The 14439-nt window shown below is 57.6% G+C and overlaps 5 protein-coding genes across 5 annotated transcripts; 4 read left to right on the top strand and 1 right to left on the bottom strand.

The window, feature by feature from the left end:
• Positions 1-880: 880 nt before the first annotated feature.
• Positions 881-2816, top strand: DCS_08131 (Phosphate transporter; the record flags this gene model as incomplete). Its single annotated transcript, XM_040805412.1, has 3 exons — positions 881-1342; positions 1436-2525; positions 2626-2816. The coding sequence occupies 3 exons, from the start codon at positions 881-883 to the stop codon at positions 2814-2816; spliced, it is 1743 nt and encodes a 580-aa protein (XP_040655516.1).
• Positions 2817-5072: 2256 nt separating this feature from the next.
• On the top strand, positions 5073-7132 carry DCS_08130 (dimethylaniline monooxygenase; the record flags this gene model as incomplete). Its single annotated transcript, XM_040805411.1, has 5 exons — positions 5073-5237; positions 5298-5780; positions 5836-6079; positions 6139-6915; positions 6981-7132. The coding sequence occupies 5 exons, from the start codon at positions 5073-5075 to the stop codon at positions 7130-7132; spliced, it is 1821 nt and encodes a 606-aa protein (XP_040655515.1).
• Positions 7133-7846: 714 nt separating this feature from the next.
• Positions 7847-9635, top strand: DCS_08129 (tRNA -methyltransferase non-catalytic subunit trm6; the record flags this gene model as incomplete). Its single annotated transcript, XM_040805410.1, has 2 exons — positions 7847-7935; positions 8015-9635. 2 exons carry the CDS (start codon positions 7847-7849, stop codon positions 9633-9635), a joined length of 1710 nt encoding a protein of 569 aa, XP_040655514.1.
• Positions 9636-9834: 199 nt separating this feature from the next.
• On the bottom strand, positions 9835-10645 carry DCS_08128 (ARP2/3 complex 21 kDa subunit; the record flags this gene model as incomplete). Its single annotated transcript, XM_040805409.1, has 3 exons — positions 9835-10011; positions 10092-10484; positions 10640-10645. The coding sequence occupies 3 exons, from the start codon at positions 10643-10645 to the stop codon at positions 9835-9837; spliced, it is 576 nt and encodes a 191-aa protein (XP_040655513.1).
• Positions 10646-11715: 1070 nt separating this feature from the next.
• Positions 11716-13170, top strand: DCS_08127 (uncharacterized protein; the record flags this gene model as incomplete). The annotated part of the gene is made up of 1 exon (XM_040805408.1): positions 11716-13170. One exon carries the CDS (start codon positions 11716-11718, stop codon positions 13168-13170), a length of 1455 nt encoding a protein of 484 aa, XP_040655512.1.
• Positions 13171-14439: the final 1269 nt, after the last annotated feature.

The following is a 14439-nucleotide window of genomic DNA, read 5'->3' as shown; positions in this document are numbered from 1 at the left end:
GCGTCACGACGCTGGCTTGTCCCGCGCGGTGGATCTCTCGTCCATCCGTCAATCAATATTGCTGCAAGTCTTTCCGTGTCTCCGTCGCGAGCAACACCTTACCGCCTTGCGCCGGCGCCAAGGTCGGCCGTTGTCGTGCGAGCGGCGGAACATGGTCGCCTCGCTCGTCCCACCCCCCCCCCCCTCTGTGCCGTTCGATGACCAAACTCCCCGAACGCGGGACGGCACGTCGGCGACAAGATGATGCAGTCGACTCCGACGTTCCAGCGTATCGTTGGAAACAGCCTGTTGCAATCTCCGTCTCTGTAGCTCGAGCATGGCCCCGTCGCGTGCCCAATCGTAGCTTGCGCCGACTCCCTTTTGCTCCTTGCCCGTCACTTCGGCGTCAGCTGCTTGTTGAATTCTTCGCTTTCTTGTCCTGCATCCATCGTCCCGGCTCGAGCAGCTTCGGGCTCGTCCTTTCCGTTTGCTGCGCCAATGAGCTGGGACCATCGGGGCACGACAGTGCCAAGGACGGACCGACGGACCTTCAAAGTCTTGGCCCGCGGCCAAGGGTTCGCCTTCGCAGACGACGCCGTCACCTCGGTTTGCCCGCAGCACCTTGCCCCTCGCCTTCGCAGACGACGCCGTCGCCTCGGTTTGCCCGCAACACCTTGCCCCTCCTCTTCTCCCAGTCTTGCGTGCGAACCGTCATCTGCCGTGAAGCCTTGCTGGTTCCTTTGGCCTGCCGGAGGCGAGCGGGCCTTTGGAATATATAGACTCACCAGTTCCTCGTTGCCTCCTTGCCCTCTTCTGTTCCGTCTCACCCTTGACTTTCCCTGCTCCGGGTCCCTAATCTCTTGTCCCCTTGCCCCATCGTCGTCGTGACCCCATCTCTCCGATGGCCCTGCACCAGTACGACTACCTCCTCGCCGTCGGCACCGTCTTTTCCTTCCTCGATGCCTGGAACATCGGCGCCAACGATGTGGCCAACTCCTGGGCGAGCTCCGTCTCCTCCCGCTCCGTCTCCTATCTCCAGGCCATGATGGGTGCTTCCGTCATGGAGTTTGGCGGCGCCCTCGGCGTCGGCGGCCGTGTCGCCGATACCATTCGGACCAAGGTCGTCGACATCGCCGCTTTCGACCAACGGCCGGCCCTGCTCATGCTCGGCATGGTCTGTGCCGTCGTCGCCTCGGCGAGCTACCTCACCATGGCGACGCGGCTGGGGATGCCCGTGTCCACGACGCACTCCATTCTCGGCGGCGTCTTGGGCATGGGCGTCGGTGCCCTCGGCAAGGATGGCATCACCTGGGTTGGATACAAGGAGAACGGAGCCATCAACCTCAAGGACGGCGTCATCCAGGTACCGCGTCCCGTCCCGACGGATGCTTCGCCGCCGTCGCCGCCGCCGCCGCCGGCCTCCCGCTGACCTTGTCCCTCGTTGTCGTCCTTCCAGGTCTTCCTCGCGTGGATCATAGCGCCCGTCATGTCGGGAGTCTTTGGTGCCGCCATCTTTCTCATCACAAAGTACGGTGTCCTGCTTCGGCGAAACCCGACGATCAAGGGCTTGATGCTCGTGCCCGTGTACTTCTCCATCACCGCCTCCCTCATCGTCATGCTCCTCATCTGGAAGGGCGGCGACTACACCGTCAACCTGAGCGACGCCGAGATTCCGGCCGTCATCGTCGCCGTCGGCGCCGCTTGGGGCCTCCTCATGGCCGTCTTTCTCGTCCCCTGGATGTACCGCGTCGTCGTCAAGGAGGACTGGCAGCTTCGCGCCTGGCACGTCGTGCAGGGCCCCTTTCTACTGCGTCGCGGACCCGTGCCTCCGCCGCCGGCCGACTTCACCGGCGTCGTACGCAACTTTTACGAGGGGCACCTGACCCGCGAGGAGCTGGACGCCCGTCGGGCCTGCGGCGCCGCCGTGACCGCCGGAGACGTCGAGAGCCAACACGTCAGCAAGGAAGCTGATGACATCGTCGCCTCTGCCTTGTCCGCGCAGAGCTCCGGCGTCGGGGCCGACGGCGTCGTGATGAAGCACAAGTCGCTGGTAGGACCAAAGCCCGATGCTCCCTGGCATAGTCGTGCGTACCTCTGGTGGCTCGCCAAGTGGCTACTCCTTCGCGGCGTGGACCAGGACGTCGTCGGCTCCCAGAGCGAAAAGTCCGTCCTTGCCGGTGATGTTGAGGAGATTCATGCCCGCGCCCGCCACTTCGACAACCGCACCGAGTTTCTATACACCTTCCTCCAGGTCATGACCGCCGCCGCCGCTTCCTTCACCCACGGTGCCAACGACGTGGCCAACGCTGTCGGCCCGTACGCGACCATCTATCAGATCTGGCGCAGCGGCCTCATTCCTGGCAAGCAGTCAAACGTGCCGCTTTGGATCCTTGCTTTCGGCGGTTGCGGCATCGTCATCGGCCTTTGGACGTACGGATACCACATCATGCGTAATTTGGGCAACCGCATGACCCTCATGTCGCCAGCACGCGGTTTCTCCATGGAGCTGGGATCCGTCATTACCGTCATCATGGCCACCCGACTTGGTAATCACCTCTTCCTGAAACCTCTCCCTGAACTCCCTCTCCTGACCCAAATCCCTTCACCCGTGCGAGTGGTGCTGACAGACCCTGCTTGCTCCCCCAGCGCTTCCCGTCTCTACCACGCAATGCATCACCGGCGCCATCGTCGGCGTTGGGCTCTGCAACGGCGACTGGCGTGCCATAAACTGGCGCATGGTCGCCTGGATCTATCTCGGCTGGTTCATCACCGTCCCTGTCTCTGGACTGATATCCGGGATTCTCATGGCATTCATCACCTATGCGCCGCGCTGGTAGGCGCCACGCGTTCATGGAGATTGCTGGCATTTCCGAGGGGTGAGGAGTTGCTACTGCGTATATCGTAACCAAATGTCCGATGCGGCGTCAAATCATCTTGACAGGTCTTCGAATTCCTTGCCTATTTCGTCATCGTAATCTTTGTCTGCTCGACCATATCTTTTCATGAAGCCAAGGCATGCACATGCTGCGAGGATGACGTTGCATCGTCATCACACGAGCGCGCCCAAACCCGTGGCGAGTTCATGTACACCCCCTTCGATACTGCATGTGAGCTTTGCGTAGTACCTGTGCTCTTCATGGCGGAATTTTGAGCACAGAATCACTGGAGCAAACATCCACTGTCTCAAAGAAAATGCGCAAGTCCAGCCACGCCGCTTCCGGTGCCATGGAAATAGGGGGAGCGGGAAAAGGGGAGCGTCTGCATCAAAGTTGTGAACAAGAAAAGGTTCGGACCAAGCATGTGGTCACCGTGGAGACGACATTTTGCTAAGCCGCTGACGTTTTTCTGCAGTCAGAATTAAGTGCTCCGGCAAAGGCGAATCTGCCATGTCACCAGCGTGAGCCAGTCAGCTGTGTGCCTCACCCTGCGTTTGGGGTCGCACACCCAGGAGCTGACCCAGGGGCCGGTGTCATTATCTGACAGATGCATCCAGTTGTGCTCCTCGTGGCATTCGATGGATGTGCAACCGTCTTCTTTACTTCATGTAAACGGTGGCGTGGCTCGAGTGTTTCGAGCGTACCATCGACAGACCACAGCTCATCGCGAGAAGAGACAATCGCGCGTCAGCTAGCTGTCATCATTTCCGGCCCGTTATTCTTACACGCAGGTGAGTATGCAATGCGGTGTAAGCTGAAGCGTCACCAGACTGAGGATGGCCTGTCTGCACGATGGCTGTGGCGGGGGCATGCTATGCGGGAGTGAACCCTCGCCTTCGCACTGGAGATGGTTGCAGCTCGTTCCTCGACCAACCTCAAGCTTGCATGCGTGCGTTTGCATATCTCGGCACTTTCCCCGCCTTCCGACGCCGAGCTGTGGTGAATATTCGAATGCCGCCCTGACTGGCATCAAACGCACACAAGTTGGTAGCCCCTGTTCACTCTCGCTCCCTCGCACGTCGATTGTAGTCCGTTGGCGGCGCATATTTTCGTCCCGTATTGTTTCGCCTCTGGTCTTCTTTTCCAGAAGGTCCGAATCCCCTCGTCATTGTCTTGTCCATTCGTCTCGTCTGTCACTACCATTGCTTGGTGTTGTACAGCATGGTCTGGCGTAGACACGGCCATCACGAATGCCTTGCTCGCCCCCTCTGTAGCGTGTAAAATGAAGCCGAGCAATGTAGAGCCTTCCGTCTGCCGCACTTGCAAACAAGACAAGAGAGCCCTGTTTCCATACCATTCATAAAGTCGAGCGTCGCGGCAGTTGAGTCGCACCACGCCCCCCTCTCCTGAGATCTCAGTATGACGAGGCCTGTCGACTCGCAGATCGGACTGCGGGCGTTGTCTCTGAACACTGGTGCCCCGTCGTTTCGGATCACATGCAGGAGGATGGGGGCCAGGGCCCGTTGTGAGTAATCTCTTGAGGCATGTCTGGCAGTCGTCGGCCCATGCCACAGCCCCCGCCTTCACGATACTTCTGTCATCTTCCCCCCTCTCGTTCACTTCTCTCCTTGGCCCGTCCAGACGATTCCGTAATTTTCTCCGTGTCTTGAAGGGAACTCATTGTTGCCCTTTACCAGATCACGGCTAATGAACCCCCAAGAGTTTTGTCGCCGTAGCACGGCGCACATGGGCGACTGCCTGGAATCGATGCGGCAAGCTTTCCCCGAGCTTTGCAAACGGACTTCACTGGCCGCCCTGGATTGGGATGCTGTGAAGTCGATCGCGGACACCCCATGGTGTGAACTTTGATGGAAGACGCGTCTGTTGGGACACACCCAATGCCGATCGAGACCCAATTCGCTGTGACAAGGCAAAGTAACTCAGCCGAGCCTTCGCCGCTTGATAATGAATTTGTTGCAAGCAGGCAAATGCTGTGCGGAAAATCCTGACCAAGGAGCAGGGATGGTGGAGTCTGAGGGAGCTCATATAAGCCAACCGTCCCCAACCGGATCCTGTCATCCTCAAGTGTCATTCACACTCCCACTCTTGTCCCTTCACTTTGAGACTTTTTTGTTTTCGACATCATCCCTTGACATCGTCCTGCATCATATGAAAACCGCTGCTTGATGTGATTGCCGAGTCGCCCGCTTTTGCATCATGAAAGTTGCCGTCATTGGCGGCGGCCCTGCAGGCCTTGCGACACTAAAGTTCCTTTCCACCGCACACCACTTCTTTCCCATCGAGAAGATTCGAGTCCGGCTGTTTGAAGCCCATGACAGCATCGGAGGCACCTTTGTGCAGCGGATCTATGAGGATGCCGAAGTATGTTGCTGTTTCGTTTCGCCTCGGCACGTTGCCGTCTCGACAGCTGATATCCGGTAGCTCGTGTCGTCCAAGTATCTGACGGCCTTTTCCGACTTCCGTTTGCCTCCTGATGCTCCCGACTTTGTCACACCGCAGGCTTATGTCAAGTATCTCGGCGATTACGTAAAGGCCTTTGGTGTTGACCATCTCATTGAGCTTCGATCCCACGTCAAGCGTGTATGCCGCGGCCCGGACGGCACCGGCCATACCGTGCACTACGTCAACTCGGATGGCGGCGAGCGCTCCTGGACCTGCGACGCCGTAGCTGTCTGCTCTGGACTCCATGTACACCCTAGAATGCCCAAAATTCCAGGTATCGAGAGGGTGCCGGTGGTATTGCATTCGTCCCGTTTCAAGACCCGAGCGCAGTTTGGAAAAAACACCAATGTCGTAGTCTGCGGCGCGGGAGAGACTGGCATGGACATTGCCCATCTCGCGGTGACCTCACCCACCACCTCCGTAACCATGGCCCATCGGGATGGTTTCTTTTGCGCTCCCAAGGTATGGCCACCTTTCCATGATGGAGATGGAAGCAGCGCTCACACAGAGCGGTCAGATCATACCCATACCGTTGCGCCCCGGTCTAACGTTGCCGCGGCGGCAAAACAAGCCTGTTGACACGTCCGTGGCTAGCCTTTTCGACACGGCGTACGCTCATCCCGTCTTGCAGAGGAGCCCCTTGCTCTGGCTCGCGTACGACCAGTGGGTGAAGAAGATGCACGTTCTCATCTCCGGAACGGAAGAGGGACCCGACCAGTGGGTTGGCCAGATGAGTCCCGACAGGAAGAAGATGGATTCGAGTAAGTTTCCAGAAGCAGCCGAATTATGCTGCATCCTGGAATCTTGCTGATGAGTGTAGTATTTCTTTGCAAATCTGCCCGAGCCTTGCCGTACATTTCGGAAGGCCATCGCTCGGAATCGTGGTGGAACCGCCAAAGGACCGCCATTCTCAACGTTCCCATCATGGAGACCAACGGCAGACGAATCGACGTGGTAAAGTGGCCGACAGAGATTGACAAGGACGGTTACATGGTCATTCCGGACGAGGGACGAACCGACTCCGGTCCGGCCAAAAGGATCAAGCCGGACGTCATGGTCCTTGCCACCGGATACGACACCAACTTTTACTTCCTCGAGGACGACTACCCCGGCCTGGGTGACACAAACGCCCGAGGGGTGTACAAGTACGGTGACGTGACGGTGGGATTTGTCGGATTTGTTCGACCGGCCATCGGAGCCATCCCTCCCCTGGCGGAGCTGCAGGCTCAGTTTTGGGTATATCGCCTGCTCCAGAGTCAGCTGCCAGAGCAGGTATCTTCCTCGCGCGACTCCAACGCACTCGAGTCCTATGAGCTGGATTACAAGCTCCACGCATGCGGCGAGTACGACTTCTTCTCGACCAAGCGAGGTGTTGATCACGAGGCATACGCCTACCAGCTGGCCCTCGACATGGGCAGCGCGCCGACCATGTCGTACGTGATGAGCAAGGGTTGGAAGCTCTTCTTCACCTGGGCCATGGGATCCAACTTTAACCCCAAGTTTCGTCTTGTTGGGCCCTGGAAATGGGAGGCCGGTGCGGAGAAGATTATGTGCGGAGAGCTGTACAGCGTCGTGAGCCGATCCGGCGGCTTCCTCTGTAAGTGTTTCTGCGATGAAAGCTGGGTAGATGTCGGGCAGAGAGCTAGCTAACGGCCACGTCAGATCTGCTGACCTACTCGCTCATTCCCTTCTTCTTCTTTGGGCTGCTGAGCGGTCTTCTGTATGCCTTGTGCTGGCTGTTGGACTTGATTGGGGACGCCGTGGAAGAACTTCTGGACCTGCTGGGTCGTGCGAGGAAGAGTCGAGCGGAGTAGAATCGTTCAAGGAGGCAGCCATGGCACATGAGGGGTTGCAGCGAAGTGGTTGTAAATCGATGCAAAATGAAGGTGTAGCGTCAAGGCGAGTTTGCTGTGAGTGACGATTCGTTTTCGGAACGATGTGTTGGAGAAGAGTAGCAAGTATCCGTCCTGTGTACTCCGTACTATTAAGTGTGCAAGCACTGTATTGCCTGTCATTTCCAGTACGTACCGTATCGTCCACGAAGTTGGGAAGAGCACTAACAGAAGACATGCCTGGGCAGTAACATTATTTTACTGTATTAATACTGTCCATGTATCGCTACCTACATATTTGTAGGAAAGTAATTAAATGCTGTGCTCCGTGGTATTATGTTGTACAGAACGTTATACGGAGTACGGAGTACTCGCAATTAATTAATACTCCGTATTACCAATGTTACTCCGTGCTTGTTGCAAAAGTACGGAGCACTGTAAATTGGATTTACTTACCTAGTACGGAGTAATAATTAATACTCAAGAACTCTATGCATTAGTAGGCAAGTACTTACTTACTAACAGCTACACCTAACTACAGTACAGCATTAGTACAAGAAATAATAGTGTTAGGATACCTATCATGTACTGGTACATACTACGGGGCTCATCGAGGTGAGCAACACCAACTTGCATTTTTTTTCCATCCCCCAACGCTGATCGAGGTCAGCACTATTGCATCACCAGTCAGTCGTAATGCCTCCCAACGCGGTCCAGCCGAACGGCTGGGTAGCACTGAAGCTTCCGAGCTCCATTGTGCGAGTTCTACAAGCAACCCCAAATACGTGCGTTACTCTAGTAACCCTTCAATCGGCCAACCCAACTGCAGGCCAAAGGTTGCCGAAGCTGATGAACAGCTCTCAGGACGATATCGCTAGGCAAATATGGCTCCTTTCCGAGCAACCTCATCATCGAACGACCATTCTACCTGACGTATGAGGTCCAGGAGAAACGCAAAGGAGAAAACTTTTCCCGCCTTCGCGTCGTCACGGGCCAGGAGCTCAACGCCGACACGCTCGCCGATGCCAATGCCGACGACAACGTGGCGGACGGCGATGATCTGATCATGGCCGAGAACGGGGAAGAATTCTCACTCGTCGACGAAAGCGGCAAGGTTGTCGCACGTTCGAACCGCGAAATCATTGACGACTCGGCGCGGCAGACACTCACGTCAGCCGAGATCGAAGAGCTGAAGCGGAAGGGTGCCTCGGCGGGCAAGGAGCTCATCGCGAAGCTCATGCTTTCGCACACGGCCATCGACCAGAAGACGGCGTACTCGCTCGCCAAGTATAAGCTTCTCAAGGAGAAAAAGTTTCTCCGGCGATTTACCGTGCTGCCGCTCGACGTCACCATGCTGGCGCAGTGGATGCTCGAGGACCGCGACGCGAGCAAGATTCTCGAGATGCGTCAGGAGACCATGGCTCTCGTTGGCTGCTGGGCGGACGTGCATTTCGGCGGTCTGCCGGCAGAGACACTGTCGAGTCCGCATGGGGGGCGATGGCTCGCCATCGACGATGCCTCGGGCTTGTTGGTTGCCTCGATGGCCGAGAGGATGGGAATCCTTCATCAGGATCCAAAGGAGGATCAGGATCCAAAGGAGGACGAGCAGAGCCAGCCGCACAAACGGGCAACGCCGGTCGCATGTCCCGGGGACGGCCAAGGCGACAAGGCTCCGCCCTCCCCTCATGCTGAGCGCAATCCACGGAAGCGCCACCACGGGGGCGACCTGGATGACCACTACGCCCTCACCAACAGCATCACCCTCATCCACTCCAACACGCAGCCCAACCTCTCACTACTCCGCTACTTTGACTTTGACGTTACCGACCCCAACCCACCCCATCCGTACCACCCGCTCTTTACCAACCTCTTGCCCCTCTCGTGGCTCCAGCTCTTGCGTCCCGAAGAAGACTGCGCCTACACGGACAAGCCCGAGGATGTGCCGGACGAGGAGCTCGCGACATGGAAAACGAACCGACGGGGCAATTACCACCGCAAGCGTCGGCGATGGGCACGCACCCGGCAAATTGTCGACACGGCCCGCGCCGGCGGCTTCTCGGGCCTCGCCGTCGCGAGCACCATGGATCCTGTATCCATCCTGCGACACACCTTGCCTCTCCTCGCCGGTGGGAGCCCGATAGCCATCTACTCGTCGTCGATTGAGCCTCTGACGCAGCTCGTCGACTGCTTCAGCATCGCACGCCGCGCCGCCTGGATCCAGTCTCCGCCGACCACGGGCACGGCTGCCGAGCTGGATCGTTGGGAAGGCAGCGCCGAGTTCCCCGTCAACCCCACGCTCGTCCTCGGCGCGAGCGTGCAGACGAGCAGGGCAAGACGCTGGCAGGTTCTGCCGGGGAGGACGCATCCCATCATGACGGCGAGGGGCGGGCCTGAGGGCTATGTTTTTACAGGCTGGCGAGCGCTTCCGGCCGAGGGGAGGGTGTCGGCGAGGGGCAAGTTTCAAAAGAAGAAGACGGCGGAATGAGATGGAAACATGTGAGCCGCATAGACATTGACATGGCCGGACATTGGCCGGACATGGCCATGAAGATACCCTGAATATAGATACATTGCTCTCACGGCCCATGGTACGGCGAATTGTCATGCAGCTTCCCGCGGAATGATATGGCATGCATTCTTTCATGGCATTTATCATAAAGTGTCTTTGCACGTCAAGGGCCGGTTCAAAGTGATTTCCCCATGAACTTTCTCTTCGTAAAACTCAGCCACCACTTGCTTGGCTTGCTCTCGTCGTCCGCGTAGACCCTTGCGAGCAGCCGGGCGGCGAGCTCTTGGCGAACCTGCGCCATGTATTGCTTCAACTGCTCCGCGTCCTGTCTGTCTCGAGGAGACTCGTACATCTGACAACCATAGCCTGTTAGTGTACCGCCGTCACATTCGCGGATCCTTTGCGGATCCTTCATGGCTGCCGACGGCATACCTGGTTCAAGGGAAACCCCGGGTCGCCTGGGATGGCAAAGTTGAGGTCGAGAGCAATGTTCATGACATCCTTCTGGGCGTCTCGAGCGGTCGCGTGCGGCTTAATCTTTTGCAGGCAGTCGCTGAGAAACCAGATGCCATAGACGAGAAGGCGGTCGGCGGGACCCTGGATCTCAAAGTTACGGAAGAAGGTGTTTGCACGGAAGAGGGCGATGGTCTCGTCGAGGATATCGTAACTCTCGCTATCAGGGTCGGGCGACTCGTTGGGAGGCAGCGAGGGATCGAGGGGGAGCGTGTAGGCCGGGCCACGGGTCTTTGTGCGAAGTGGAAGGAGTGGAAAGTTGCCAATGAGGCGAGGAGGGTTGGGATCCTCGTTGAAGACGGAGTTGTAGGCCTGGCGGCGGTCAGTAAAGGATCCAGTTCACGGTGGGTGACAGGTACGAGGCAAGGACGTGACCTGGCCGACCCCTCAACGAGGACGAGGACGGTAGGGTGTGTGTGTGTGAGGTTTGCTCCAAGGGAAGCCTTCGGATAGGTCGAGGAACGTACCGGCATGTTGAGCAGCGGCGGGCATGCGCAATGAAGCTGCTGTCGTTGGGAGTTCACGGCAAACGGTGGGTTGGGTTGGCGGGGCGGCTCGTACTTGGAAGCCGTCGTCAAGCTGACTGACGTGGGGCGGAGCTCGACAGCACGTCCGAGGTAGGATCCATGATGCGTCGCCGCCGTGCCGAGCTGCTATGAGGTACCTGATTTTGTAGGCAGGTCTCCATCCAATTCATGTACCATCCATCTGTTACTAATTGCTGCTTGTTGCACGGTGGGAGCAATCGTGCTGATTGGCGGTTGCCTGGAATCACGTGATCTCGCTCAACACTCGCGCCTTGAACATGTGGACCGCAGGTGACGCGTTGGCGCCCTTGTGAGGGGGTGCGGCCAACCAGCGTGCTGGATCCGTCGAGCTCCAGGCTCTAGCGCACCCGTGCCTAGCCTGTGCCAGCACCGGACACCCCTGAATTATAGCGCACCGGCGGCTGGCACCAGGCCATCTTGGTGCCCAATCTTGCCCCAAATATCGCCCTTCGCCCCCCCCCCCTGCCTTCCGGCTCGTCAGTCTCATGATGATCACGTCGCGATTCGATTACAGTCATATGGAGTGGCCGCCCTTGGCTGAGACGAACCCCTTCATCACTGCCCTATCACTGCCCTGCGTGGAAATTTTCGGTTTCCCGTTAATCTTGCCGGATCCGTCGCCTGCCGTTGCTCCCAAGCAGTGCAAGCTAGCGCGAACTCTCGCTGTTCGCATACACGGCTTCGACGGGACTGGTGCAGCCACGGCAAAACTGTGATCGATCCCATCCCCATCGTGGGGTGTCACCAGTGAATCCTTCCACCAACAACTCTTTCTGTTCCCGAGGCGTTTTCTTTTGGTTCGTGCATGTGCCTGGATTCTCGAGGTATTTCAATGCTACCCCTTCAGCCCCCACCTCCCCTCCGTTGCCCCTTGCAGTCGTCGATATTTGAACCTTGTCCAGATCCTCCATGTCCAGCAGACCAGACATCTGACTGTACCGTGAGCAGATAGATCCCTGCCTACGCAGAACGCCGTCGTCCCACCGTTGTACGCCATGATCAGGCCCGCTTCGCCCGTGCAGTCGCCGCTCGACGAGCCATCACCGCATGACGACTCCGACGACCATTCCTCACCGCCGACGGCGATACCAGAGCCAGAAAGGATGACGACATTGGCGGAAACGGCGCCGGAGGCAGCGGCAGAGAACTCGTCCAAATCACGAGGCGAGGGCGTGCCATCTCCTCATCTCGACTGTCGTCGGCGAGCCCTTTGCATCCCGAGACCCGCCCGGGATTCCATCTACGATATCCTCCACGAGCATGCCGGACGGTCACTCTTTGTGCGTCCCATCTTCTGGACCGACCTGCACGCGAAGCTCCTCGGTGTCCGGTTTCACGAGCTGCCGTCCTGCGACGCCCCCTCCCCCATCAGCGTGGCCGGATCGCCACCGTCCAACGGACACATGCGACCGTCCCAAACCATCACGACGCTCAGCAATGCCATGACGGAAATTCTCGTTCCGGCAGTGATGCATCCCATCTTGGCTTCCCACGCCGTCAAGTCGATCCTCTCAACCCTCTGGCCCGAGCCGTTCAGCAAGCCCGTCTTCCTTCCCGAGCTGCATCTCTTCTTCAAAGACCGCGTATATCGCGATGTTGTGCGTGCCCAGGTCATGTGGAACCACCCTTCGGACGAGCCCAGGTCGTCGGACGGCTCCTTTCAGTCTACATCGACGCGACCAGCCGACACTGCCGGCGGCCTCTCGACCCCGGCCGGTCACAATCCCGCGAACCTGCCGATGATGTGCTACATTGCAAAGAACCAGCTGGCCGTCATGCGAAAGCACATCTTCCGAATCCCGCCAGGCCCGGGTCGGAGTTTGAACGAGCCCGTCTTTCGCCTGCAGCAGATGAGGTCTCGGGCGCTGACGCCGGCAAATGCCGACCACGACGTCCAATTCGTCGCCATCTTTCTCGCCATGGCCCAGCACCACTTCTACCCCAGACCAGCGTCGTCCTGGGGAAAGCACTGGTCGTCGTCTGCGGAATCCCCTCCGCAGCCGCACTTCCAGGACATCAAGCTGAGGATCTTGACGCACGACTGCGAGACGGCCGAGTTTATCGTCTATACTGGGCACGTACCCGCCAAGTTGCTGGAGCGATTTCACTGCCCATCCAACGCGTGCCGCCTGGACGATGGCAGCCTCCCCGGTGTGAGGATAGAGTATACGAGAGTCCCCATCTGGCCCATCCTTGGCCTGCGGGAGCGATTAGGCAAGGCGTTCGGCGAGGAGGTCGTTGGACCCTTCGACCCCACGGTGATGCAGTCATGGGAGGTCGATGAAGGAGATGCGGAGCCGCAAGACGTCGGCAAGCGAAAACGCGAGGCTCTCTCCGAAGTCTTTAACAGAAGCTTCGATGATGATTCGGGAACGGAAGAAGACGAGCATGTGGGCGTGGGCGTGAAGAGGCGATGCCTCGCGGGGTCTTCTGTCAGCGTCGTTGCGTAGATGGCAGCGCTCTCTCGATTTCCCGCACTTCTCCTGCATGACGAGGCGTTTGGCATTGGGCAGCATGCAAAAGCAGCATCTCGGAGCTGCTCTCGGGCTCGATCCATATGGAATGAGTATGGAGAGAGTCGTGTCTGAGAGAACAGTTGACGAATGACGTCTGATATGGTTATGGGACAGAGGCGTCGAATCAATACTTTTTTGGCGCCATTGGATTGGAATTTCGAGCGAAGGGGTTTCGCAGCAAGATACAATGTTGAACGTACACGATATGAAAATATATTCAGAGATTTCTTTCTCTCCTTTCCCTTCCTCTCTGCAGTATTTTCCCATCATGACGCAATGCTTCAACTAGTTTTCAACTGTGTGGCAAAGTAATGGATAAGTAGCGCAGGGGGGGTCCTTCCATTCTCGATATCTCGATTGTTCCCACGCAAATGTCTCTCGTATTCATACTTTCTTGATACCTGCAACTTCTTAATTTTCTTGTCTTGATAATACAACCTGACCACACACGGCCGTACCTCGAGAGTAATTCAAGTCTACCTGGTAGTGTCGCTCTCTGAAGTGACAGAAGCAAGTCTTGCCAGTGTTGCTGCAAACAGTGACACCACAGCTCCGGACACAATTGAACGGGTAGTCCTACGAGGATTTAGAATGCAGCGGCTAAACGACAGATGAATGAACGAGTATGATCGAAAGTCATCCGCCAAAGCAACAGGATGTATCGAAGGAGCTGACGAAGAAACAGCAACTAGCCATCACCCTCCGCCCCTGGGTGCGGAAGCGGTGCGGAAGCAGGGCGGGCAACAGACAGCAGAGTAGCACAAAGGCACAGAGCCATACCCGAGCTCTGAAACAAGAGCTGATACGGTAACCTCCACGATCATCACACGACCACCAACCACCGCTGCAGCAGGAACGGTTCTGGCTGTTTCAGTGTGTATCGCGGGGGACTTGACTGACCAACCCATGTCACCCACCAGCTCGAACACAGCACTATGCTAGGATTGCAACGGCAAACTTCCCTACTGGTGCAGAACCTGATACAGGACGGTGATGCCCAACAGAGGTTGGTCCGACTTCCGACAACCTCACAGCGGCAGCTTCCAAACCGAACACGGCACCCAGTGATGTTGCAGGCCCACCATGCCATGTCTTTGACAGCATCTCGAACATGATTAGTATGCACCTTCTCGAGAGCGCAGCTGGGCATTCAAACCAAAATAATAGAGTAATCAGACCGTTCTCACAACCCGTTATCTGTGC

This window comes from Drechmeria coniospora, chromosome 03, assembly GCF_001625195.1.
Source record: "Drechmeria coniospora strain ARSEF 6962 chromosome 03, whole genome shotgun sequence".
Classification (NCBI taxonomy): domain Eukaryota; kingdom Fungi; phylum Ascomycota; class Sordariomycetes; order Hypocreales; family Ophiocordycipitaceae; genus Drechmeria; species Drechmeria coniospora.
The sequence above is the reverse complement of the archived record's forward strand: the minus strand, read 5'-3'. Positions and strand labels throughout refer to the sequence as shown.